At 38.7% G+C, this 27060-nt stretch overlaps 1 protein-coding gene across 1 annotated transcript in view; it reads right to left on the reverse strand.

Moving 5' to 3' along the window:
- Positions 1-9758: 9758 nt before the first annotated feature.
- The window catches only part of LOC149222517 (elongation factor G, mitochondrial-like), a 303311-nt gene continuing 286009 nt past the window's right edge, over positions 9759-27060 (reverse strand). Inside the window, exons 19-20 of the mRNA XM_089385480.1 lie at positions 10991-11044; positions 9759-10233 (exon numbers count right to left, since the gene is read on the reverse strand). Coding sequence (XP_089241606.1) covers positions 10123-10233; positions 10991-11044 — 165 coding nt within the window. The 3' untranslated portion in view covers positions 9759-10122. The remainder of the gene's footprint in view (positions 10234-10990; positions 11045-27060) is intronic.

The following is a 27060-nucleotide window of genomic DNA, read 5'->3' on the forward strand; positions in this document are numbered from 1 at the left end:
CTTCTTCTTCTTCTTCATGCATTTGTGATATTATTGGATTTTGATGAAATGTCCAATTTTCTGTTTTGCCTGATTGAGGAGGATTTCTTGATGTCGAAGCTTCTTGAGAATTCAATAACCTGACAGACAATTCTCTGTGATTCTCAATGCATAACCTCTTGTTTTCTTTCACTGTTTTTCTTAATTCTTTTATAGCCTGATGAATACTTGGAAGTGTCTGTGGAAGATCTTCTCCAAAATCTTCATTTTTAAATTGCCTGGTCAATGCTTCGACTGAGAATAAAGTTGCAGGAGGAACATACCCTTTGTGTGGTAAATTCTTAGAACCCGAGGGTACTTGCTTGAGATGATCCATCAACAATGTCTTGTACATTTCTTTCAGCTGAGGATCTGTTGCTGCCATCATCTGTGTGAAGAGGTTCCTGCTTGTCTCTTCATAATCTGTCTTCATCATTCTAATAGTATTGCAATTGCATACATCTGGGTCACTACAACTACAATCTTTGCATTCTAAGCAATGCGGATCCCTGCATATTTATTCATCAAATGATGAGGACGATTAAGAATTTAAACGATTCAAATTATCTTCTAACTCGGACTCAGAAGATATCAATTCATCACAACTGCTTGGAAGATCAAAGAAGTTGATCTTTCCTTTTTTGTTTCTGTAAGTTATCTTCTTTTTAAAAGATTCTTTTTTCTTCTCTGGACATCTATTTGCAGTGTGTCCTTTCTGATTGCAGTTGTAGCAGGGTATTTCTTTTTCTTTTGATAACATTTCAATATGTTTGTATGGTTTCTTTTTGAAATGTCTCTTGGATTTTCTTTTGGAAGGCTGGAATTCTTCTTGGAATGGTACCTGTGCCTTCTCCTCTACCCCTCAGAATTGCCAGCGTTTCTGAGGTGCCATTGCTTGCAGAGCTGTTGATAACCATGTGGTTTCTTTGGGTTTGTTGTAGCACGAGCAATTTTCATTTGAGAGAAAAGCTCAACAATAACAGCTTTGACTGCTTGCCTGATGACTCCAAATTTATAATCTCCGACTTTACCTGGAAGTTTATTTACAATTGCCGAGGATACCCATTGTGGAAGAGAAGCAACAAAAATCTCTTTCCATTTCGGCTCAAGAATTAAGTCTGGAGATAGAGTGTGTAATCTGTGGAGAAATTCATTAAAATATTCATCAAAATGTTGCATATTATGCAACTTCATGGCTAGCAGTGTAATTGTGGTAATTTCATTGGTGATTTGTGGGAATCCAATGAAATTTACTGTGATCCCATAAAGCAGATGTCCGATCATATTATTTACAGGAAGATGGGTAACAGGATCCATATATGTAGTTCCATCTTCATTCAACATGACAGATTGTTCCCATGAAGGAAGAAAGTTTGGCTCTTTTAGAGTTTCAGCTTTCAGCCAAGAATCAAGAGTACCTTCAAATCCTCCAGTTATCCTTCTACAAGCATTGACAGGGCCAATGTCATCAGCAAGAAATGTGCGGTAACAGACTAACATTGAATGTAGGACTGACATTACTTCTGCTTCTGTGCAATTATCAATATTCCACGAATATGTGGAATTTGCAGACCAATCCTTATGATACTCAGACTTCATTAAGTCTCTACGGTCTGGAGCTGGATTCCAAGTAGTGTTCCACTTGGATCTAGATGAAGTGGCATTGATTTGGTTTTCTAGATTTTCTTCAGAATCTACAATGCCAAATTGTTCCTTGTCTTGTGCAGAGAAATTATTAATACAAGCTTCAAGATCTTCAAGTTTTGGAGTTAATTCAATCTTATGAAGACTTGTATCTACATCATCCTTTTCTTCAGAAGGTTCGCCAAAAAAGAATTCAGACACTTCCTTTAAATTCTGAGGATTTTTCTTCAGGAGGCTTTTTTGGTGAGTAAGGAACCTTGCTAAAACCACTGGGATTAGCAAATAGGGAATAAGGATGTGTAGATGTAGGAGGCAGAAAGTTTATAGCACTAGGAGCTTTAATTAGGCTTTCCACTGTTGGTATTATTGAGTATGGGACTATAGATTTAGGTTCAGAAAACAGAGTAGTTGACTTGTAAGCCTCTGCACTAGGCTTTCTCTTTAAAGACTCTACTCCTGTGTGAACAACCCATACTTGTTTCTTCACTATGTCAAGGCTAGTATTAACCTTGACAAGTTCTTTTCCATGAGCCACAACTGCTTCATGGATCTTCTTGTCTGTTTGTATGGATAATTTATCCAAACTCTGAGCAATGGTCTGATCATTTTCAGCTAGAGTTTTAACACTTTCATTTAAACAGACAGTATTATAATCCTATTTTTGTAGAATCCTGCCAAGCATGTTTTTCATCTCAGAACAGACAGTTTCTACAGAATCAAATTTATTTCTAACAAATTTTTCCAAATTGGATATGGCCAGATTTGTCCAGTTGGTTGCTGCAATTGACTCTTTTGCAGTCAATGAGGGATCATCAGGATGAGAAGGGAGAAGCTTATACATCTTACCATCCTGTTGTCGAATCACAAAATTTTTCCAAGGTGGAAACTCTGTGTCTGTTTCATGAACAGATCCATCAAGAAGTTCCCACTTATGCTTTCCTGGAGTTCCAGATCTGATCATATTTACATGAAGCTGTAAGCATACTAACTTGATAAGTTCTTCTCCTTTTGCTCTGACGACAACCAGAGGTTTTGGAATATTGGGCTTGGAAAGCATATTCTGAATCTTAGGAGAGAAATTAGGAGTGCTGAGTGGGGAAGGAATAATGACACGATTTTCCTCCAATTTCTTTTCTACAAATTGTTCTGGATCCTTGACTTTCTTTTGTTTGGCTTCATTTCTAAATTGTTTTATCAAGGATTCTTCAACTTGGCTTGCAGAGGGGTAATACCATTCATAGAATGATATCCATTGATCTTGTGCTTTCATCCATTCTTTCCATTTTTCATTATTCTGTAGGTTGAAAGCTTTTCTATCTTCTTTATTTAGAAGGAGCATTTCTTGCATATACAGATGCTCTTTTTCACGTGTAGATGTCTTAATTGAACATCTTCTTTTTCCAGGCATCATCTGGATTATATGGTCCAATTCCCTTAAAGATTTTTAGGAAAGCAATGATTTCTTCATCAGAGGGAATCTCGACTGAGCTGGGGATTTTGTCTATGGGACTTCTTCTGTAAGCTGGGATAGCAGATTCAGGTACAAATCCCAGGGCACGGGAAGAAGTAGGAGTGACAGAATTTACAAGGAGTTCTTCTTGAACATTGAAGAAAGACACATGTTTGTAGCTTTGTTCAGAAGAATCATCAGAAGGTGGTACAAACTTAATCATATTTACACGATGATTACTCGAAGATTCTCCATGTGGAGTAGGAGGATCAGATGAAAACTGACAAAATGTTTTTGAACAGTGAGGGTGGTCACAAACAGAGCTAAAAACTTGAGATGAACTAGGCTGTGTAAATAGCTTTCTGAGTGACTCATATACTGCAGGATCAATTACTATTTGTTGTGGAGTTTGTACAGGATGTAATTGATTTACTGAGACAGTTGTAGGAACTGTGGTGACAGAAGGTCCACCACGCTGGGCTGACTGCATTCTGGGAAAACGTGTAATGACTTTATCATCTGTTTCTGTGATAATAGACTGGGCTGCAGAGATAGATTTGCGGGTTGGTTTTCTCCAGTTTGTAACCCAATCATCTGGAGGACAGAGGTCTCTCCATGAAACAGATATAAGAGCTACTGGATTACATGCAGAGTCATATTGGATAAGGGTTACTCTGCCAGATTCTTTATCAGGAGAATGTAATACAGCTGGAATAGTAGTATTATAAAAACGTACACAAGTAATATAAAAAATTGTCAAATTTTTGGCTTTTGACTTAAAATTTTCATAACCTTGGGTTTGGACACCTAAGGTAAGGCATTGCAGGACATGTGAATCATCAAGAGCAACAGAAAAATCAGGAAATAAATCATATTGAATCGGACCATCAGAGAGGCTAGTCTCGATTCCACCTATCAAGGCTTGAGTAAAAGTTGTCCATCGATTATCAAGTAAGGCCGAGAATACAAAGGCTTGCTGACCTTTTCTGTGTAAAGCATTGAGGCCTACTCTCACCATCCCCAGATGGACATACTGATAACCGGATTTAATCGCGGCTTGTATATGACGTTGCTCAAGGAGCGGAATTGTCATCATGACATTCAAATTAAGTTCAGTTTTGACAGATTTTTCTTTTATTTTAATCTGGCTGAGGGCTCTTAGATGAAATGGCGTAACACCTCTATATACATCAGAAGGAGAAACAAGGGGAAGTTTCCAATGCACAGAAGGATTTGGTTCTTCTTCATTAGACAAGCATCATTACCAGAAGATTCTTTTGTATGACATAGATTATCTAATCCAGATATCAATTCTTCTTCAGTTTGTAATGAATCAAAATATTTAGAACCAAAACGATCGATTGAACCAGAAGTGTGTCCTTTCTTATTGCAGTTGTAGCAGGTTATTTCTTTTTCTTTTGAGAACATTTCAGTATGTTTGTATGGTTTCTTTTTGAAATGTCACTTGGATTTGCTTTTGGAAGGCTGGGAATTCTTCTTGGAATGGTACCTGTGCCTTCTCCTCTGCCCCTCAGAATTGCCAGCTTTTCTGAGGTGCCATTGCTTGCAGAGTTGTTGATAACCATGTGGTTTCTTTGGGTTTGTTGCAACATGAGCAATTTTCATTTGAGAGCAAAGCTCAACAATAACAGCTTTGATTGCTTGCCTGATCACTCCAAATTTATAATGTGGCCATATTCGGTGGTTCATCACCAACCACTACAAAGTAAGGACAATCTCCACTAGTACGAGCTATGATGATTTCCATGGACAGATAGATCCAAGTGCTAATCCTTTCATCAACATCAATTTCCTAGAACCTCCCGACAGACACAGCACTCAGGCCTGGGAATCTGAAAAAGAAGTAAGGGTTCAATACTTCTCCAACTATTTGATTGAAAGGTAGAACTATCAGCATTACACATACCCCCCGATTGATTACTATAAGATTTAATATGTTGTCTTTCCAACCGACTTTGGTGTTGGACAAGCTTTCGTGGATTCACTTGTCCTTGAATCTCCACTGTGTAAAATCCTATGTACAATAATGAGATTTGCATATCTCTACTTTATGTCTTTCAATTGAAATTTAGTACCCGAGATTCGGTCCCCATATGCCAAATGGCTATCCGAAAGGAGAAGGGACGAGATAACATGGGACTGTCCTCCCATGCCCGAATCTTGTTTGTACATTTGCTTTCAGTCAAATGTCTGGTCTTTACAGCATCTTACTTTTGAGTCACAAGTTTGTACATTTTTCCTTTCGGTGATTCATGGATGCTTGTCCCCCTTGAGTTCTATAAATGAATTTGAACAGCAAGGTAAAGCTCATTCGGGGTCTAAGAGTTTTTAAGTAAGTTTGTGTCGAGTGCCTCTCCTGCTCTGCATCTGCAGACATCCAGTCTGATTTGCTTGCATCACGAGAAGAACTCAAGTCCTTAGGTGATTTAAGAAACCTGTGCATCAGTGTTTGACGCTGGTGTGAACCTAAAGTGGCCGAATCATATAGAGAGTCTATCAGTCTGTAATTCAGTTTTCTGGTCTCAGCCTGCATGCATGCCTACAGATTTCTTATGCTTCGGCTAAGACATATCTGTTAAATGCTGCTGCAGTCAATCTGAGAAGGAAGACTGCCTTGTATTCGAGTCCATGTCTGTATACTCTTTTGAGATATAAATAAAATCCTATCTTTTGCAAAAGATTTCCGCTTTTAATGGTATCTATTTGAAGATCCTGTAAAATGGTATTGAGTTGGTCCTCAATTGAGCAAAAAGAACCTTTGCCTTTCACGAAATGCTAGCTCCAATGAACTCTTTTTGTTGTAAATCACATGTAGGGTTGAATTCTTCAATGTAATATTTCTTCTTTCTACCCGATTTTTTTCCCCATACCTTTTTATGAAACTTCTCCATAACAAAATTCTTTAGCTCCTTGCTATTTGTGGGGCAAGCATTGAGGCAGATATTTCACTTATGCATCCATGTGTAGTTTTGTTTCATCCATGTTTTCTTTCTTTCACTCATGCCTTCATTGAAGATAACATTAGGCCATCTACCTACTCTCATTTGTTATCTTATGAGCCGCACCATAGCAATTGCTTCAATGGTAGTTGTTCCTATTTCACTCAACATTATCTCATAAGGTACCGAACTTTCTATTTTGAACTTGCTCATGATCAAGCGTTTTTGGATTTTCTCAATTTGTTTCCATTTTGAGACAGGAGTGCTACTAGCCCACAATTCACACCCATATAGCATCACTAGACAAATTAGGAGTCCAAAAAGCACTTTAATCGTTTTCCAATCGCATAACTCTGTCTCTCTACATCTATTTTGAAGAGCGTATAATGCTTTCCACCCTCCTAAAATTCTCTTATTTCTGCAGTCCTCCCAATTGAATTTGTTGTTGAAATCAATCCCAAGGTACTTGTACTCATTTACTTCTTCAAGAATGTTGTTTTCAAAGAAGAAAGTATGTTGGCTCTACTTCCTTTTATTAGAAAAAATCATTACTTTGGTCTTGCTAGTATTGACTTGCATCCCCACTTCCCTACAAAAATGCTCAAGGGCATATAAGTGCATTTGCAATCCATGGGCTGATTTAGAAATCAATACAATATCATCAGCATATAAAAGAAGGTTTATCACAAACACTCCCGATCGAACACCATCTCCACCTTGCAGATTTAGCCACTCTTCCAATTTATCAATATATAGACCAAAAAGAGTGGGGGACAGAGGGCAACCTTGCTTGACTCCAATGTCACTTCTAAAGCTTTCTGAGATACATGCTGAGGTTCTGATTTTGACTTTCACTTCTTCATAAAGTCTATGGACAGTGGCGCTATAATGCACATGAATTTCAAGTTCTTCCATTCTAAGCCACAACTTATCCATAGGGACTTTGTCAAATGCTTTTTTGAAGTCAACAAAGCAGCAAAATACTTCTTCTTTGTCCTCCCAAACCTTTTCAGCAATGTGTCTCAACGTGATGCCATGATCCATTGTAGAATGTTACAGCCTAAAACCCGCTTGTCTTCTTGCCCTCTTTTCTTTTACTTTTGCCCACTTGCTAATTTTGTCTTCTACCATGCTGCCGAAAAGCTTTGCAAACAAAGGATTGATCATAATTGTTCTATAGTTGGATGGATTATTAATGTCTCCACTTTTAAAAAGGGGTATTGCTAGGCTAGTTGTCCAGACTCTTGGGAATCCTTGCTGAATGATGTTGAATATTTTCATGATGTGCGGTGCAAAAGCGTTCATTCCTCATTTTAGATACTCTACTTGAAGTTCAACCAAGTCCTTTGCCTTTCTTGTTTTCTGCTTCTTAATTCCATTCTCCACCTCCTGTAATGTGAAGAGCTTTGAATTTGTGTTGATCCTAGGGGGAAACTCCGCCTCAGATTCTCTCTCATAGAGTTGTCTTGCATATTCAAACCATTGATTGGCTGTAATATTATTTTCAATTTGCTTCTTCCTTGGTTGCAGTTCTGCCAGAAAAGCTTGGGATTATTGTTGCTTAAATATATTAACTCCTCTCCTTGTTTGCATGAACTCATCTTTTTTCCTTTTTAGTGTCTACTTATATAACTTTACATTCATCTTCTCTTTTCCTGCGTTTTTCAAGGTTCTCCTTTCCATTTTGCATTCTTCATCAAACCAAGCATTTATAGGAAAGCAATTTGATTATGATTTCCTATTTTTTGCTTTTTTGCACTTCTCAAGTGCACTTTGAATTATATTTATTAACTCATGATTGTTAAAGCGTTTGAAACCAGTTTTCTCCTTCTGAATTTATCTCTCTAACATTGTCTTGAAGATAGTACCATTTTCTTGTGTTAGAAGAATTTTTCCCCTTGATAGTGATTGTCGAGAACATTGGGTTTTCCTCCTATGCTTCCTTTCTTCTAACCATGATAACCTTATAAAAATTGGGTTATGCTCTGATTTTAAGTCCCAAACATGCTCTCTAATACTAACTTCACCTATCTTTTCTATTAAGCTTTATGAACACATCGCATAGTCAACGACACTTGCTCCATTGTATGTGTTGCAAGTGAAGTTCCCAGACCTTTTCCATCTATCTAGACCATTGCAAATAATTAAGTTGAAAGCCCCACACAGTGTAAACGACTCATCTCCAAAATGGTTGCTAACTTTGTCATCTTCTGAACACCTCACCCATTGGAGATTCTCCTCTTCAGTGAGCCAAATAGGATTGTTATCCTCTTTGCAACAAAGGATGCTAGCTTGATTATTTGTTGTTCTAGCATTGAAATCTCCCACTAAAAAATGTTCTCCCTGCTGAAAGTACGCGGAAATATCTTGTTTTAAAGTTGCATATAGATCCTTGCTGTCAAGCCTCTTTTTTTGTAAGTTTTTGAGACTTGAGGGGAAAAATAACATGCTGCAATTCTTATGTGATTTTCATTCTCTGATATTTTCAACCATAAATATTGTTTATTTGCATCTTCTTTAATTAACTGAATGTGGCGGTCTTCTTTTTCTTTCACTAAAACTAGTATTTCCCCATACCCTTTGCCATTTTCTGCTACCTTGTTCCAAACTGTCAACTTCAAATAACCGTCAAACACGAGGTTTGCAACCATCATGCTTGTGAGTTTCCGTGAGACAAATTATGTCTCTACCTTCCGCAATAGGCCCTAACCCAAGTCCCCTCCTCCAAAGGTAACCTCTACAACTCCAACAAACCAAACATAGGTAGACCTGGGTAGGATTTGACTGCTACGCAGTTTGGCACATAAGACTCAAATTTGAGTCTTCACCCCTTTTTGTCCACACTGCTCTTGTTGTTTTCGTCTCTATTATAGCATTGTAAATAAGGTTTGCATGATGCTAGAAATAATTAGAAAAAGTTATTGGTATAGTAAATATCTTATAGCATTGTAAAAAAGTTATTGGTATAATAAATATACTATAGCATTATAACATTGTAAATAAGGCTTGCATGATGCTAGAATCAGTTAGAGAAAGTCATTGGTATATAAATATCCTATAGCATTTATTGTAAATAAGGCTTGCCGGCATATACAGTCCAGCCCCCACTCCCACTCATTTAGGGGCTCATTTAATGCCCCATGGGCAGGCTAGTTATTTTCAACACCACTCGGACCATCTCTTCTCTGCAACTCAGGGCCATTGGAATAGACGATGAGGATCTGGTCAAATAATGAAATTTATGGCCAGTGTGCTGAGAGGCCCACATCAATAGATGGACTGCCGTAGGATATGCCTTATAGCACAGGAAGGAATTAGGAGATCAAAACAGATGACAGATCGACGATGCTGGATAACCTGGTGGGCTTTAGGGCATGGAAGGTCCCCTCAAAAACATCTGTTTCTATAAGAGAATAAAAGTCCGTGTGGACGGGTTAAAGTAATTTAATGGTCGTATAACAAGATCCACGGTCACGCTGTTATCAAAGGTCACATCAATACATTGATTGTATAAGGGAAACGCCTCACGGCATTAAAATGGATATTATTATGGAAATCTGTTCAATCGTGTAGAGAAACCCTGCTAGTTGACAACTTTAAATTTGAATAGTTAATATAAAAAATAATCGGTAGACAACAAATAATCACGTGTGGAAGTTTGCCAACGAAAAATGGAAAGACCAAAATTCCCCGCGCTAAAACCACTGTTACATAATAAAAGAATTGTTAAATTTATCATTTGCAGACCAGCATAATTTCTTTGCAGCTTTATGCTCGTCTGTTTCAATAATTACTGATGTACATTCTCATTGAAGGAGGTGAGATTTATTCCTGACAAAGAAGAAACCACATTGTTGCCTACCCACCCTTTCTCATATCGTCCTCTCTAAAAAGTAGAAACTTAAACTACACTCTACCAACATATCTTGAGAAATTTCTGGATGACTCAGGCCACCATTCATGAAATACAGTTGAAGAATCCACTGACTACCATAGCCTAATTCCGCAAGCCAAGATAATGAATTCCAAATGCTCAACACATTCTCATTTTCACCCGGATTCAGCTCCCTTGGTCATCTTATAACTGTTTACAAGTTGCATCTGCACATCTTGAGATACTGGAGCATGTTCTCGATATTCCATTGTAAATTCACCTTTTCCCTGCATGGCATATATTATTAAAATCAATAACCTTTTAATTTTATTCATTGATGTACTACAATGTCAAATGAGTACGTGTGTGTGGCATCTGCTCATTCAGAAACTTCCTCTTCATAATGCATAACCTATCCATATGCTCAGTATATACAATAATGGCTGAAGACCATTGAAACTCATCAAAGCAGTGTACATTGGACCACACACCATAAAATGCTAGAAGGCAACCCAAATACACTAAATCACCGAAACAGAATAGTTCTTATAACATTTAGTGACAGGCCAGAAACCAATAGTGGTGGTATCCTTGTTATACAATTATCACACTGCATTTGGAAAAGTTTTGCATAACAAGTATGACACTACTGCAGGGGGTGTTTTATTTAATTCACTACCAAGGAATAAAGGAATTCAAGCTTTAAGAAGAATGGTACTCGCAATTTACACAAAATTTGGGATAATGTTTAAAGGGAAAACATAATTTCAGAATCACTTATTGTTGCAACAAGAGAACAGGGAGGCTCAGAGTCCTAACACAACCAAAAGTCACTATAAAGAATATGAGGCAGAGACTATATTTTTAAGAATCGTATTAAAAACCAACTACGGAGTGAAGCACACATATTAGTTTGCATTTTTACAGGTTCAGGCATTGTCTAGTAGCTTCTTCTAGTTTCATATAGACCAGATTGCTTCACAGCTTAATTTGACAATGGCTATAGAAGCCATTAAATAGGAGATGTTACTACCTACTGCGTACCTGTGTCATGGAGCGAAGTGCTGTTGAATATCCAAACATATTGTTCAAAGGTACCTGAAATTCAAGTTCTGTGTTAGCACCTCAAGCAACCAAATCAAACATAACCACTCATCGATGTTCAAAAGAAATTTGCACAAGGTCATCAAAAAAGAGCAACCATTATTAATGCACATACATATTTTCCAGACGTGTTCCTGAGATCCCTGGTGTCTTTCAAAATTTTCACACTCGTATTTGTCTAGGATTTCTAATCATTTGTAAACCACAGCAAACAAATTATAAAAGTATCTCACTGTAGCAACCTCGGATCAAATAGTTTTGGGAATACCTAGCCAGCTAGATATGTAACTTCATACCTCAAAACCATTACTAAGTTTCGTCTACATGCTTCTATTATTACTAGGAAACTCAACATGCAGTTACAAATGCAGTTTGAAGTTGGGCTGTAAATTAATATTTATATCATAGATGGGACTTAATACAAATTAATTCAACCCTTGAATATAGCTTGAACACCAGTGTGTTATCTATGTTATCACTAAGCCTGATATGATTGCAAGTTGCATAGTACACTGAATTTTGAAATTTCTGATGTTATTACAATACAAAGGTTGTGTCTAGTGATGTCATCGACTAGAATCAAAGCTTTTAAAATGAAAGCTGTATGAACTTTCTGGTCATTTTTTGTAGTGTTACACAGGGATGCACTCTTCAAGGTTGGTGACACAATCCCCATGCTCCCTGGACAGTGTGAGAGGCATCTGAGCACACCTCAGTCTCATCTTCACACTTATAACCACTTCCACTCAATCTCATCTTTACACTTTTATTATTATTAGGACAATCGACATGCAGTTTTAAAAATTTCAAGTTAGACTCTATAACATTATTCATATGATAAATGAGACTTCATTAGAGACAAGGCTCAGAGGAAGGGTAGTAGCTCTTCAGTACATTCCTACAAACCAGGTTGTTGCAGATATCTTGACTATCCTAGCAAAGGAGAAATTCAAGATGTTCAAGGACTGGCTTGAAGTGGTGGAGAACAATTTCCCCATTAACAGGGAGCGTTAGCCTACCTGTATAGCTCAAACAGTGTTCCAACTACATTATGTCCTCCATCAACAGAGCTATCTGTACAGCAGCAACAGTGCACCCCTCTTCTGCAATCCATACAGCAAAAAAGAGGGCACACAAGCTTTATCGAGGTCAGAGAAGGAGGAGGCCCATGCATGCCTAAAGAAATTCCCTAAGTTTTAGATGTTTCTTCAAATTAACAGTTTAATCTAAATACGTGTATTGCTACAGTGTGCCCCTCTTCTGCAATCCATAGAGCAATAAAGAGGGCCCACTAGCTTTTATGGAGGAGAGAGAACAAGGACACCCATGCATCCCAAAAGAAATTCCCTAACTTTTAGATGTTTCTTCCAAATTACCAGTTCAATCTAAATAGGTTTAATGCTTTAATTAGTTTTACATACATACAATGGATGGCCCAATTCCCTAAGTTTAGAAGGGGTATCCATGCATGTGATTTTCCAACTTAATAAAGAACGTAGATCTCTAGGAGAAAGCACTTCCTTTTGGCTTGATTATCCATGCAGTAAGGCAAACTAGGTTTAGGAAATTTCACTGCCATAGTGGCACTGTTCTGGATGTGTCTAGATTCATTGTATCCCTGTTAATCCTGATCTATAAAGGAGAAGAAGACTACATTTAATGTTTCAACCATTTTGAGTTTGGAGCTGTAGTTTTGCTTTCTATTTCTAAATGTAATAGAAAATCACACAGATGAAATTAGTAAAATTAGCATGTTTGTTGTTTTATTTATCAGTAGCATGTGTTTGTAGGTTAAGTACCCCTGGCAGAAATTTTTATTGGTGTTTTCAGCATTAATGATCTCTGGAGTTAGGTTAGTTTCTAGGTGGTCAAAGTTTTCATAAGAAACCCTGTGTTCATTAGTTTTGCAGTCATCATCAGGGTCTTGCCCATCATCAAAAAGGGGCTTATCCTTAAAACACACCCAATATGACTAACAATTTAGCTCTAAAAACATTCCGCATTCCTCAAACTGCTTACTAATACCCAATTCCAGATCTCTCTCAATGGTGGCTTCACCAAGGTTGTTATTACTACTACTTCCAAGTCCTGGGCACAAGTCTTCATTCGCCACAGCAGCAGCATTATCAGAAGTTACAGAGACTTAAAGGCCTTGCTTTAGATCTGGCCTCCTTCCCTCTGTGGTGGCCTTTGGAGCAGTGAATTCATCATGATTTTGACCTATAATCAGCACATTTTCCAAGTTTCCTTTCTGGCCCGTCATACCAGGACCATTATCTACCAAATAACTAGGAAGACCCTGCTTCTCTAGCACTGTAATAATACAAGACTCACCTTCAATAAAACCATCACTAACATCCTCCTCAGTATCTGTACTCACAATCTTTTCTGTACCGAGCATCTTCATGCTCTTCTTCACAGCTTGAGATGTGCTTCATAAATGCCAAGATAAATTTGGATGTGGCTTATTTGGATATCCTGAGATGTCTTCAATATCCAATGCCAGGCACAATACATCCAAATCCCACAAAGACATATTTTATTCATATTAAACATCAAAATTTGAAATTTGAAATCCGTACCTTTTCAAAATGGAGTCGCCAAGGTGAGATGTCAGATGCCTTCAAATGGTGCTAGTTTCACCTTGCTAGCACCAAGTCTTCAAAATCTTCAAAAAACAAGGACTTTGTTCTTCCAATGGAGTCGCCAAATGAGCAAATTTATCCTTGACTTCAAGATGAGCTCATTCAAAGAAACTGAAGCTTAGACTTCGGATGGAGGAGGACTCAACTCCTCCCCAGAAACAGAGCCAAAAAAGTTACCGCAAAAAGGTTACCGGTTCCGGCAGAGGCAAGAGGAATATTGCCGGATCCACGGATCTGAACTGGATCCGGATACGATACACCAAAAATACGGCTAAAATACATATTTTATAAAATACAGTTTTTGGAATCGGCAAATTTTCCCAGGATACGGATCCCGCTGGTGGCTGCCGGAAACGGTGAAATGGTCGCCGAAAAGTCAGCACGCAGCACGCAGCACCTCTGCTCACGCTGCTGGCCCCTCTGCACGCAGCACCGCAGCACTTCTGTTCACGCTGCTGGCCCCCCTGCACGCAGCACAGTGACACTCAGCACTGACACTGTTCACGCCCGCACACAGTCAGACAGTCAGGCAGCACACAGTCGCCGGGTTGTATTTAAATTTTTAATATTCATTTTTTGTGATATAGTGTAGTGTAGACTGTGTATTTAATTTAATTTTATGCATAGGATAATATATATTATGTACAAATGTTTAATATTCATTTTTTGTGATATATAATATATAATATATATAATATATATTATGCACAAATATAAATTTAATTACAAATGTCAAATATAAATTTAAATCATTATAGTTTATAATATTTACAATATTTAATAATTTATATTATATTTGACTATTTAAATTTTAATGTATTTAAATTTAATTTTAATGTATCTAAAATTTAATGTATTCAGGGTGCAATGCTATTTAAATTTAAATACATTTACAGATCATCAAATGGATCTAAATAGCATTTATCATTCAATGTTCTAAAAGTGTTTGATGGTTTCATGGAGTATTTGATTTTTTAGCTCTAAGGTGTTTTTTAAAATTCTAAATAAATAAATAAATAAATATATATATATATATATATATATATATATATATATATATATATATATATATATATATATATATATATTGTACGTGATGTATCCTTGCCGTATCCGGATCTTACATTTTCAAAAAACTAGCGGATCCGGATCCGTATCCGTATCCGTATCCGAATCCTGGTAACTTAGCAAAATCTAGCACCCTTGTGCTAGGCCACACTAGATCTGCAGCAACCAAAAGATCCACCACCACTGTCAGCTTAGTAGTGAAATCCCCTATTGTTTTGTGGACAGATGTTATCTCCACAAGGGAGGCTTCCCCTGTTGGAGAATCAAGTAGGGCAGCAATTAAAACAATTCTCCTATCCTTAATAACTGTTTGTGAACTTATGTTAGCTTCTTCTTATTCTTTATTAGATTCTTTTCATCAAACAATTATCAAGATCATAAAAGACAATGGACACAAAATATAGGCTCCAAGCCAGGGCAAAACCCCTCCAAAGGGGAAAACCCTGAAAAATCTCTTCTCATAGAATCAGATCAAATGAGAAATCTAAGACCCAAATGCCAAGACCAAGTCCACTCACAAGCCCCAAGTCAGCCCTCCTTCCAAGCTTTTCCAACAAGTCAAAGTCTCCTCAAGTCAATGATGGTCAAACCCTTCCAAAACTAGTCAAACTTCAGATTTCGGCCCCTGCAACAGAATTTCGGCCTCTTGCAACAGACCTGCAATTTTCGGCCCTCCTGCAACTCTGAAATTTCGCACGTGTGGGAGTTCTAGGGCAGATTTTCTTCTTTGATCTTGCTTTCTCTCTCCTTTGACTTGGACTTCCTTGTCTTTTTCACTAATTTTCCTCCTTTCTCAAGAGATCGAACTTGTGTGATGTGTGTTCCAAATGAGGTCGAACTGGTTTTATATATACACATCTGTGGAGGTCGAATCAACCCAAACAGGGCTGACTTGGTCTTCTAGGGACAAAAATGACATTTTTGACTCAAATTAGTATTTTCTTTTCAAAGTCCAAATAGGACTTGACTCCAAGACTTGTGACCAATATATTGTTGACTTGACAAACCCTAGAAGCATGAAGAACATGCTTAACCTAGTGACAAATCAACTTTGAGCAGGAAACCCATGCTTGAAATAATAATTATTTTTCTTCTTTTTACAAATATATACAATGTCATAAGTATAAAGGTAATTATGAAGACCGAATCTAGGTACATTCTCTAACATCCCCAACAAGACTTAGAAGTTAGTAGACTAAAGGGATCCTAGCCAAATGACTCTCTAAGGAGCTTGCAAATTTTACACCCCATAATAGCCTTCAATAAACTATGGCTCCAAGTCAAATGAACTAGCTATTTCAAATAAGATGCTTTTCCAATTCCCAGGACCCAAACACATGCCACTTTTAATTTAATGATTTTCAAAAAGTATATAGTGATGGAGGATGAGAGACTAGTGCCTTGACTTATCAATTAAATTCTAGGCATATGGAATCAGACAAGTGGATCAATAGCTGAAGACCTTGGATGGAGAGGAAAAGGAGAGAAGAATAGCTTCTCAATATAACCGTGTTGACTTCCCAAACTAGAAGACATAAGGTCAAGGAAAGCAAATCTAGTTTCCTTGATGGGTACTTGATGGCAAATTTTGCATATGAAGAGAATGGAGTTGATAAAAGATGTTGCAATTTTTAATATGACACATGGAAAACCCTAATCCAACAATTACGGTAAAATGAAAGTAAAATAGCATTTAACTTACACCATTCATCAAATCATCGCTCTGCTAATTCGATGAAAGTTCCTCCATTCAAAACATATCTTCCCTAAGACAATTTGCCTCACTTGAAATATCCAAAGCCAAAATTTACAAGGAAAAATAACAAAAATTTCAGATTGCTATTGGTTTTCTCCATGAAAACTCCATGTGAAAATGGGAGGAAGTACACTCCTATTCGTAGAGGGGAGGCACTCAACTTCCTCTCACAATAAAATAATAGTTTTCTAAACTAAAATCCCCTAAATTAGCCTGAGGGGCTTAAAGCACTCTCTACAAATTTGGTTATATACTAAAACATTACAAATGTGGGCTTCTAAAGCCACATGTACAAACCTACCGAAATAAGCCAAGCCCTCAAAAGATGGCCCCTTTCCACAAATGAAGGGCAAATAAGCAATGTTCCACCAAGACTCCGGTGCGGGGAGACGCGGGTGCGGGGAGACGCACAGGGGGGACGTGTGGGAGTACCCTCAAATTTTAGGGAAATTTCAGGGGTGCGGGGAGTCGTCGAGGTATATATATATATATATATATATATATATATATATATAATTCAAGTTGATATTCATTGTTCATTGTTCAATAATGAAAGCATAAAAATATTAAATAGACAATTGAAATTTGAGTCATTGATCCATCCTCATCATTCATTTTAATACATACATCATTCATATGACATACTCAAGTGACAAGTCTCATTATTGAATTAATTATTATTCATACATACCATGAGATTCGAAAAACAAAAATAAAAATCAATAATAAAATATTCAAATACATTGATCGATAACTCATTCAAATCAGCATTGCGTGGAAATGGAAATGACTTTGGGTTGAAATGAAGTGAGCTTTTAACTTTAAGTTTTGCCTTTCATGTCTTTTAGGTTTAGGCTTTTAAGTTTTAGTTATTTAGTTTTAATTTTAATTTTTTTTTAGACTTTTAAGTTTTAGTTATTTAGTTTTAATTTTAGTTAAAAAAAAAAATTAATGGTTTTGATTTTTGAATTTTTTATTTTGAATTTTTTTATTTTTAAGTCTTATTAGACAAATTTAAAGGGGGATGCCCAGGCGCACCCTTTTTGGGGAGTCTAGACTCCCACACTGAAGGGGGACGCCCAGAAGCACCCTTTTTGGGGAGTCTAGACTCCCACACTAAAGGGGGACGCCCAGAAGCACCCTTTTTGGGGAGTCGTGGGGAGTCTAGACTCCCACACTGGGGAAACGCACCCCCTTGCGTCTCCCCAAGACTCCCCAAAAAGGGTGCGTGGGGAAACGCACCCCCAAGAGACTCCCCGTCCCGGGTGCGTGGGGTGCGAGGGGTGCGCGCACCCAACCCTGGGGGACGCGTCCCCGTGGAACACTGCAAATAAGGGCTGTTGATGTAGCTTCCAACCTCAAAAGGCCCTTCAACAGCATGACTTCTCCCATAAGTCTTCCAATCTGCTATGCATCAGCCCCTAAGCAAGCTCCAACATGGGCACACAAGCTCACAAGTGGCCTCCATGGCGGGAATAAGGGCTTCCCAGCTCATTCTTTAGCTTCATGTTATCACCCAAGGGGCATATCAGCTCCCTAAATCATGCAAATAAAGCATCCAGCAGTGGTCCCTCCCTTCCACAAAGGTAGCAAGTAACCTTTAAGAGGTCCTTCAATCACATACAATCTTTCAAGTAACCACCCAAAGTGGTCCTAAGAATCCCAAATGCCAAATCGTACCTCCAACGTGAACACGCAGGCTTCATGGTGGTGGAAATTGTGGGCTACATAAGGGCATGGTCTCCAAATTAGTCCGCCGAAGTGAGTACACAAGCCCATACTTCCATAGCATCCTCCATGTGGGGCTTTTACTGGTCACCCTCAAACTCCCAACAGTACTCCTAAGGGCTGGCTTCATTAACCAAAGGTGCAAGCCATAACCCCAAATTTTCATTAAGGCCTTTAGGTGTCTTTTCAAGGCACATTCTTCAGCTCTTCATCATCAAAGTGCAGGCAAATACCCTCCAAATATGGCTTTTAATGATAAGATGCTTCCAGCAAGACAGGTCAGCCAAAGCATTGGTCTTATTACTAAGGTCGGCCCCAACCCAAAACAAAAATGTGCCAGTGCATACATATATATACACAATCTCTGCCACAAATGAGGTTCTTCCTCATCCTTGAGCTTGTCTCCTATGAGATTACTGCAATATTATCTTAACTCTGGTGACCCTAATACCTCAAAATTAGCCGTAGCCTTCTCACATGCGGAGCAGAATGGAATTTTCTGGGTGAGTTTTGGTTGAGGTCTGGAAAATCGGTTCCCTGCCTCAAAGATACTTGAATGGTGGAGCATGTTACATTGACTGAGACGTCTAGGATTACCTCATAGAAAGGGGGTATATGCTGGCACCTCTTAACTCTGCTGTACATGCTGTTAAACCAATGCAACACCGACATGCCCATAGTGATCATTGCCACTGGCAGCACTGACACAAGATAACCTCGGGGCTGCTCATGGTTTGAAACATAAGACACTGCCACTGGCAGCACTGACACAAGATAACCTTGGGGCTGCTCATGGTTTGAAACATAATACCATGCCCATAGTGAGCATTGCCACTGGCAGCACTGAAACAAGATAACCTCGAGGCTGCTCATGGTTTGAAACACAAGACACTGCCACTGGCAGCACTGACACAAGATAACCTTGGGGCTGCTCATGGTTTGAAACATAATACAGCCTGTTTACCCCTTGAGTTTGCTCCAGGATCAGTGCTGGTCTTCTTTTGATAGTCCATGATCTCAGTCTGAAACTATCGGCACTGCATATGAACAGGGTTGCTATCTTTCATCAATGTGGCTGGCAACATAAGTTTCAGGAAAAATCAACTGGATCTTTGCATATAGCTCCTGGGACATGATTCCTCAACCAACCTTTGTACTGGTTCTGGAACAACAGCATAGACAAGGACTTATTTGTTGGCTCACCTGCATTAAACAGCCTGAATGGAATGCCTTTGCTTCTCCGTGGCAGCATTGACTTCATATTTAAAGGAGACATTACAGTTTGCCCAAAGTTTGCCACTTCTAGGGTTACCCTACACACTGGTGGGTAACATGTCTGAATTAAATGCATGTTGCAATTCTTTTTGCATAAAGACTATATTTTCCATCAGATCTTAGTTATTCTTTTTACTGAAAGACAGTGTTCTCCATCAGATCTTAGTTATGTGCAGTCCAATAGATGGGCACACCATAAAGAGAGCATTAAACTTCCAAACTAACTGCTCTTTTAGACAAAGCCACCTTTGACCTACACACTAAATGTCACGCCACAGCTATTATGGTGATTTTCTCTTTAGTTCAACCACTTGAGCTTTCGATCTACCCCTCAAACTTCCTAGATTCCTGCAATATTGAGATTCTGTGAAACATAGAATTTAAATAATGGCCATGTTTATATATATTAGTTTGTAATACTAGAGATAGTGCTTATATTAAAAGTAAGTGACATGGGATATTAAGGCGGCAATATATTGTTGAAAATATAAATAGTTTCAGTCTTCATAATTGATTGTTGTACTCATTTCAATATGCATCTTACGTAACAAACAAAACAACGAAAGAAAAAGTTATTATTATTAAAGCATGGGTTTCATGCTTCTTATATATGGTCTTCTAGGTAAAAGCATGTTCTTCATGCTTCAAGGGTTTGTATGGTCTTAGGATTTATCGTCATGAGTCAAAGGAGTCAACATCATGTTTATAAGACCCTTCTAGGTAAAATGTAATTGGAAGAAGAATTTATTTTGAGTCTAGAAAGCCCTGGAAACTCCAAAAATACAAGTCGACCCTAGCAGCTTCAAGTCGACCTAAAGGAGGGAATTCGACCCCTTGGAAAGGCTATATAAAGAAGCAATTCGACCGCATTTGTCAACCACTCACCAAGAAGTTCGATCTAAAGGAAAAAGTTTGATCTGTAGTTGGGATGTAGAAGAAGAAAGTGAAGGTCTAGAAGAAGAAAGAAAGGACGAAAAATCTTGTTTTTGGGCTCAATCTCTCTCACACATGCGAAGGATTAGGGTGTTTGCAGCTTCCAAGAAGGGTCAAAATTGCATAACTGTGTTGCAGTAAGACGAAGTGCAATATCTTGTTGTTGGGAGAAAATAATACCCTATCTTGACCTCGTTGACCTTGGGAGGAGTTGTCTTGCTCTAGGAAGGTCTCAAGAGGAAGCTGAACTAGGGTTTTTGCAGCAGCAACAAGAGCTGAAGTTGCAGGATGAAGATTGCAGGTCGAGTTGCGGGATGAAGATTACAGGTCGAGTTACAGTTTTGAAGCTGGTTGGATGAAGATCAAGGAACGACTCGCTGAAAGGGTTGACTTGGTACTTGGAGGAGTACTTGGTCTAGGACTTCAGTCTTTGTGTCTCATTTGAAGCAGATTCTATAAGAAGAGAAGAGTTTTTCGGCTTTTCCCCTTTGAGGGGTTTTGCCCTGGCTGAGAGCCTAATTTCCGTGTCCTCTATCGTTATTGTTTTGTTCTTGATATTTGGTCGATGAAAAGATCTAACTAAAGAACAGAAGAAGATTAAGTTCACAAGCAAATATTAAGGTTAAGGAAAATTACTATAACAAGTTGCCACTTTAAATTTTCCAACATCGTATCGAAGCTAAGGTGAATAAGAAGGCAGCGAAAAGGATCATCTTGTGGACACAAAAAATGGCAGGCTTGCTTGTCAAGGGGAATCACTTCTGGAAGAAAGGGAGTAGAAGACCTATTAACATGGACGGAGGATTTCTACATTAAAGAATATCAAGACCACATCAAGCTTTCATCTTAGGAAGGCTTGGAAGGAAGACTACAAGGAAGGTTGTCTCTTGAAAGAAGAAGATTTATTTAAAGGTTCAATGAAAGGCATCTTTGAAGGAAGCATCAAAAGGATCTTGGTATCATTCATCACTCTTGAAAGTTGTTGTTGGAGAAATCCTAGGAAACATCTTTCAAGGAATCAATAAAGTTTCTTCAAGATCTTGAGGGCATCAAGAAAGGTTGAAGACATCATCAAGGAAGAGGAGAATCTTGATCATCAAGTAAGTATCATATTATTACTCTATGTCTGAATTTAAAGGTCATATGGGTTCTTTCTGCAAGGAGAGAAATAAGCTCGTTGGAGCATCAAATTACCTAGCATGGAAAAAAAGGATTGACCTGCCACTTACAAAATAAGAAGTAATGGAATATGTTACTGATGAAATTACTGAACCTAGCAAAGGCCAAACTCAAGAATTAGCGAAGTACAAGAAAGGGGAAGTAAGGGCAGAAAGGATCACCATTGAATCCATTAAGGATCCTCTCGTTCCATTTGTTGCAAATTTGAAAACTTCCAAGGCTATGTATGACAAGCTAGTGAACTTGTACTCTGTAAGTACAACGAGACAAAGATGTCTTTGCGAAATAAACTATACAAAATGAAGAAATCAAAGGATAAGGACATGGCATCCTTTCTAATGAAGATCTCTTAGTTAAGAGATCATTTCCAGAGACTTGGAGAGACAATTCCTCATTCGAAAATCACCATCTGTGTATTAAATATATTGCCACCTAAATGGAGCAGCTTTGCAACAAGCATCTACTCTAAGAAAGATTCAACTCCCTTTGATGAGTTGTGGGCACAATGCATTTTGGAATAATCAAGGATCAAAGTAGAAGACGACATTGGATCATACGAGCAATGCCAGGCCTTTCTAACTCGAATCAAGAAGCTAAAGAAAGGAAAGTTCGGGAAGACGAAGAAGAAAGATATGTCCAAGGTTCAATGCTTTAAGTGCAATGAATATGTAGTCTGGACATTATAGGAGGGATTGTCCAAGCCAACGAAACAACAAGAGAAAGAAAAGAAGCGAGACTCGCATAGCTAAGGAGATGGGAGAATCTGAGAAGAAGTCGAAGAAAGTTGTTAAAGATCTCTATTATTAAAGAAGGCATCTTGTTTGTCAAGTTCTTTGTAAAGTTGGTCTTTCCTTTAGGATAGTATGCATTGTTGTTGTTTACTCGATTTTGTATAGCATCATAGATAGAAGCATGTGGTAGCAGCGTATGTAGAGTCTTCTTGGTTAAGTTTCTTTGTAGAAATCATCTAGTCTTTAAGAAGATAAATAGACCATTTCGAATATTGACCATCCAAGCATTATCTAACATTATGTTAGAGGCAATCATCTTGCTTAGATGGATCATCATGATCCTGGAAGACCATCATTTTGGAAGGTTCTTAAGAGAAGCATTATGACAAGGTTAGTATACATTCCATGTAAAGTGGAAACAATATTGTTAAAGGATAAAGGAAGGCAATCCTTGGGCACTTTGTTGCATGAAGGAAGATTCAAGTGGAGATGGACCATAAAGATGTTAATATCTGGACGAGAAGGTCATCATGAGGAGGTAAGTCTATTTTAACAATCGTTGGTTATCTAGCTAATAGACTATTTTGCTACTTGGAAGGATGTTGCAAGATTACATGATGACAGTTGAGGCAAGTTCAATTGTATGGATGGAAATGTATTAAGAGTGTTGAGGGAAACTCAACATTTGGTAACTGGCAATTGTGAAGACAAGATGTGTCCATTTTGGGAGTGAAAGTTAGCAGTACGAGAAGATAACCTGAAGGTCAAAGGAGATCACTTTCATGAGGAAGCTACAATTAGTTCGAAGTTTGGAAAGGCTTAATGCAATGCCTTCATCTATGGTGTCGAAGATGAAAGTGATGATCAAGAAATATGACCTATTACCTGTCACAAGATTGGAGAGTGAATATGGCTCCATGATACCTCGAAAGGAAGCAGGCTCGATACAATGAGATGTGAAGAAAAGAGGGAGCCAGGCAACTATGAAGAACAAGTAGTTGATACTCTTATAAAGACAAGCTAGAAAGCTTGTGGATATGACTTCCCAATTAGAAAGGAAGTCAGGAATCTCCTTTAGATTTGAGAGGGAGTTAAGGAGTCTCATTAGATAGGAGCAAGGATCTATTCTCTAGAGAGAATAGGGATATCCTCTCTGGTTGAGAGGGAGTGATGTTGAACATCACATGTGCATTCTCTTCTTCAGGTAATGAAGAGAGAATGGTGGAGGATTGGATAAGCATTTGTGGTTTCCTTGAGGATATAGAATCCAAGAAAGGAAAGGTACCGACACTCTTTGAGGATAGGACAGGTATCCAAGAGAAGAGTGGTCGAAGAGGATTGATATTCTTTGAGGACTCGGGATTGGAGATCCAAGATAAGAATAGTCTTAAAAGGACATACCTTGTAGACATCCAGATGGGGTATGTACCTTGTAGAGGTAGTGCGGTATCACACGTAAAGCCTCCCAGCATAATGCTCTCAAATAAAGTTGAGCTCGTCAAGTTAGGCCTCACTGGCAGTGATGGTAATAATGATGATGCTTATAGTTTCGCATATCAATCTGACTCTTCTTGTGAGAACTCTCCAATTTGAGAATGATGTTGTACTGGTGGTACAATTATGAATACCTCCCTAGTTAAGAAGGAGTGTTGAAAATGTAACAAACAAACAAAAGAAGAAAAGAAAAAGTTATTATTATTGAAGCATGGGTTTCATGCTTCTTATTGATGGTCTTCTAGGTAAAAGCATGTTGCTCATACTTCTATGGTTTGTTAGGTCTTAGGATTTATTGTCATGAGCCAAGGAATCAACATCATGCTTATAAGACCCTTTTGGGTAAAATGTAACTAGAAAAAGAATTTATTTTGAGTCTAGAAAGTCCTGGAAACTCCAAAAAGTACAAGTCGGCCCTGGTAGCTTCAAGTCAGCCTAAAGGAGGGAATTCAACCCCTTAGAAAGACTATATAAAGGAGTAGTTTGACCTCATTTCTCAAACACTCACCAAGAAGTTCAATCTCAAGGAAAAAGTTTGATTTGTAGCTGGGAAGCAGAAGAAGAAGCAAGCGAAGGTCTACAAGAAGAAAGGAAGTACGAAAAATCTTGCTTTTGGGCTCAATCTCTCTCACACATGCGAAGGATTAGGGTGTCTGCAGCGTCCAAGAAGGGTCGAAATTGCAAGATTGTGTGGCAGTAAGACGAAGTGTAATATCTTGTTGTTGGGAGAAAAGAATACCCTATCTTAGCCTCTTTGACCTTGGGAGGATCTGTCTTGCTCTAGGAGGGTCTCGAGAGGAAGTTGAACTAGGGTTTTTGCAGCAACAACAAAGGCCAAAGTTGCAAGATGAAAATGTTGAGAAATCCAGCGCAAATTACTTAGGGATTTTATAAGTGAATTCTCTTTAACTTGACATTTACTTGTGGTATATTAATACTTTATCATTATCATTATTATGTTCTTTTTAACATCATCAAGATAAATGCCAAATAAGAAGATCACAAACACAATGAACACCAGAAATACGATCCAAGCCAAGGAAAAAACCCACAAGGGGAAAACCCAGAGAACTTCCTCTTCTTATAGAATTTCTTTCAATGAAGACTTCCAAGACCAAGACACAAGGCTGCTCACCAAAAGATCAGGCCAGCCACCCATAGATTTGCTTCATGAATCTGTCACTGTCTCTACAAAATTCAGACCTGTGGAAACCCTAGTGTTGATTTGTGGTAGCATCTGATGTGCTCTAGCAATGAAAATTGGTGGAGAGGCTAGGACACATGAGATCTCCAAGACCCATAAATCGTTTGGGGAAATTCCACCCGGATGGAGAGATATTAAAATAATTAATATTTTTAATGAGACCCTAAGTCTAAACTTGGGAAATGTAAGATACTAATGTGTATTAATATAATATGGGTGAGAAAGTTCTAAATAACGAGGATCAAGCCAAATCTAATCTTAGTCGTTGGTTAGGAACTTAATCAGTCGTTGAATCGTCAACAGGAAAAGTACAAGACGAGGCTTGAGGGTCAGTTGGAGACACACCAAGTTGGTCAAGAATTTGATTTTCTGGGGTAGGGATTGCTGAGAAATCGAGTTAGTGATCTGTTGCAGTGAGGGGCAATTCAACGGAAGGCAAAGAATACATATCAGAGAGGCAGAGAAAGTGCCGGAGAGATAGCGCAGAGCCTTGGAAGGCTGACGTGGAGGCTGAGGAGGCCAGCACAGGTGGAGGCCAGCACAGGTGACACAGAGGGCCAAGACGTTGACGTAGAGGCAGCAGAGGCTAGCAGTACTTACGTTGGGTTGAAGATGCAACGCTGAGGAACTTTCGTGGGGCAGACTGGGAGTTGAGAGGCAGACACGAAGCATAAGAGGGTGACGCAGTTCCAGAGAGAAGCTTGGAGTAGCTTTCGTTGTCCAGCTAAGGAACTGTCTAAGTTGTTGTGGGATCAATCATCCGATTGTTGATTAGCCAGAATATCTATGTCCGAGTAGAGGTACTTCTGCCAAGGAAAATCTTTGAAGGATGAGCCATTTCTAGCACCCTATTTGTATTCAAAAACTGCATAATAATAAAACCCTCATATTTGTTGCATCGGTTTTCCCGCATTGGGTATTTTTGGGGACGATTGTCCAAAAATAACAATGTCCCTTGTGTGATTGTCTCAGTTATTTCAATTGTTGATATGTATATGTGTTGAGGCTGCACTTCTATTTATTTCGGTATTTATATTTATAAATAACTTGTTAATGGAAGGAACAAGTAGGAGATAATAAACCAGATAATGCAGTAGGGATTTCTGATGTGTCAGACTTAGAAATTTCAACATGGTATCAGAGCATTGCAGATCATAGGAGAATTGAAAGCACCAACAGAAATATGAAATTTGCAGCAGTAGTAGTTGTCTCAAGAGACAATGCTGTTCCAGAACAGAAGCAGCTAGAGAGGAAGTGACACGAGCCTGCGTCATCATTTCGAGCCAGGAGAAGGGTCAGCACAGAGGCAGAGAGCGACATATCAGACCTACGTAGTGCCCGGTCATCTTTCTCAGCCAAGAAGGATCGACGTTGTGGCTAGGAGGAGCAGACTCAGCCTTTGCCAGGTTTGCGCATAGCTTGAAAGGCTCAGTTTCTTCGGTTGTCGGGGCTTGGCGAGCTGTGAGCAAATTGTGATTTGAGGAGCTGGTGAGACTTTGTTTCTGTCGAAGCAAAACAGTGTCTAAGGAGGCGAGACCAAGGTAGAGTGAGTCACTACCTTGACGGATTTCTAACCAAGGAATCCAGATCCGAGTTGTAGTTGCAAGGAGGATTGGAGACGAGCAATTCGACAGTTGGCCAAAGGATTTCCAGAAGGAAAATCAGGACTTAAAGGGAGATTTCCAAGAGGGGAGTCGAGACTCAGAGGGAGTCTAGAAGAGGAGTTGAAATGGCAGTGAACGGACTAAGGGGCCACGACAAGTTGGACGAAGATTCCAACTTTTTCTTCTGGAAGGCTAGGATCCTAGCAGTCCTGGATCGACATCGCATCAAGGACTTTGCCTTAAAAACCGTGGCTATCCCAGTTGACCCAGCTGAGGACAAGAAGTATGAGGATGCAATGGCAAGGGTGAAGTGCATGATCCTAGATGGGGTCAACGATCATGTCATACCACATATTGCTGAGAAGAACACAGCAAAGGAGATGTTGAAATTTC

The sequence above is a fragment of the Pinus tabuliformis genome, chromosome Q (genome assembly GCF_031772625.1).
Source record: "Pinus tabuliformis cultivar Carrire ecotype Pingquan chromosome Q, CPIR1, whole genome shotgun sequence".
NCBI classification, from domain to species: domain Eukaryota; kingdom Viridiplantae; phylum Streptophyta; class Pinopsida; order Pinales; family Pinaceae; genus Pinus; species Pinus tabuliformis.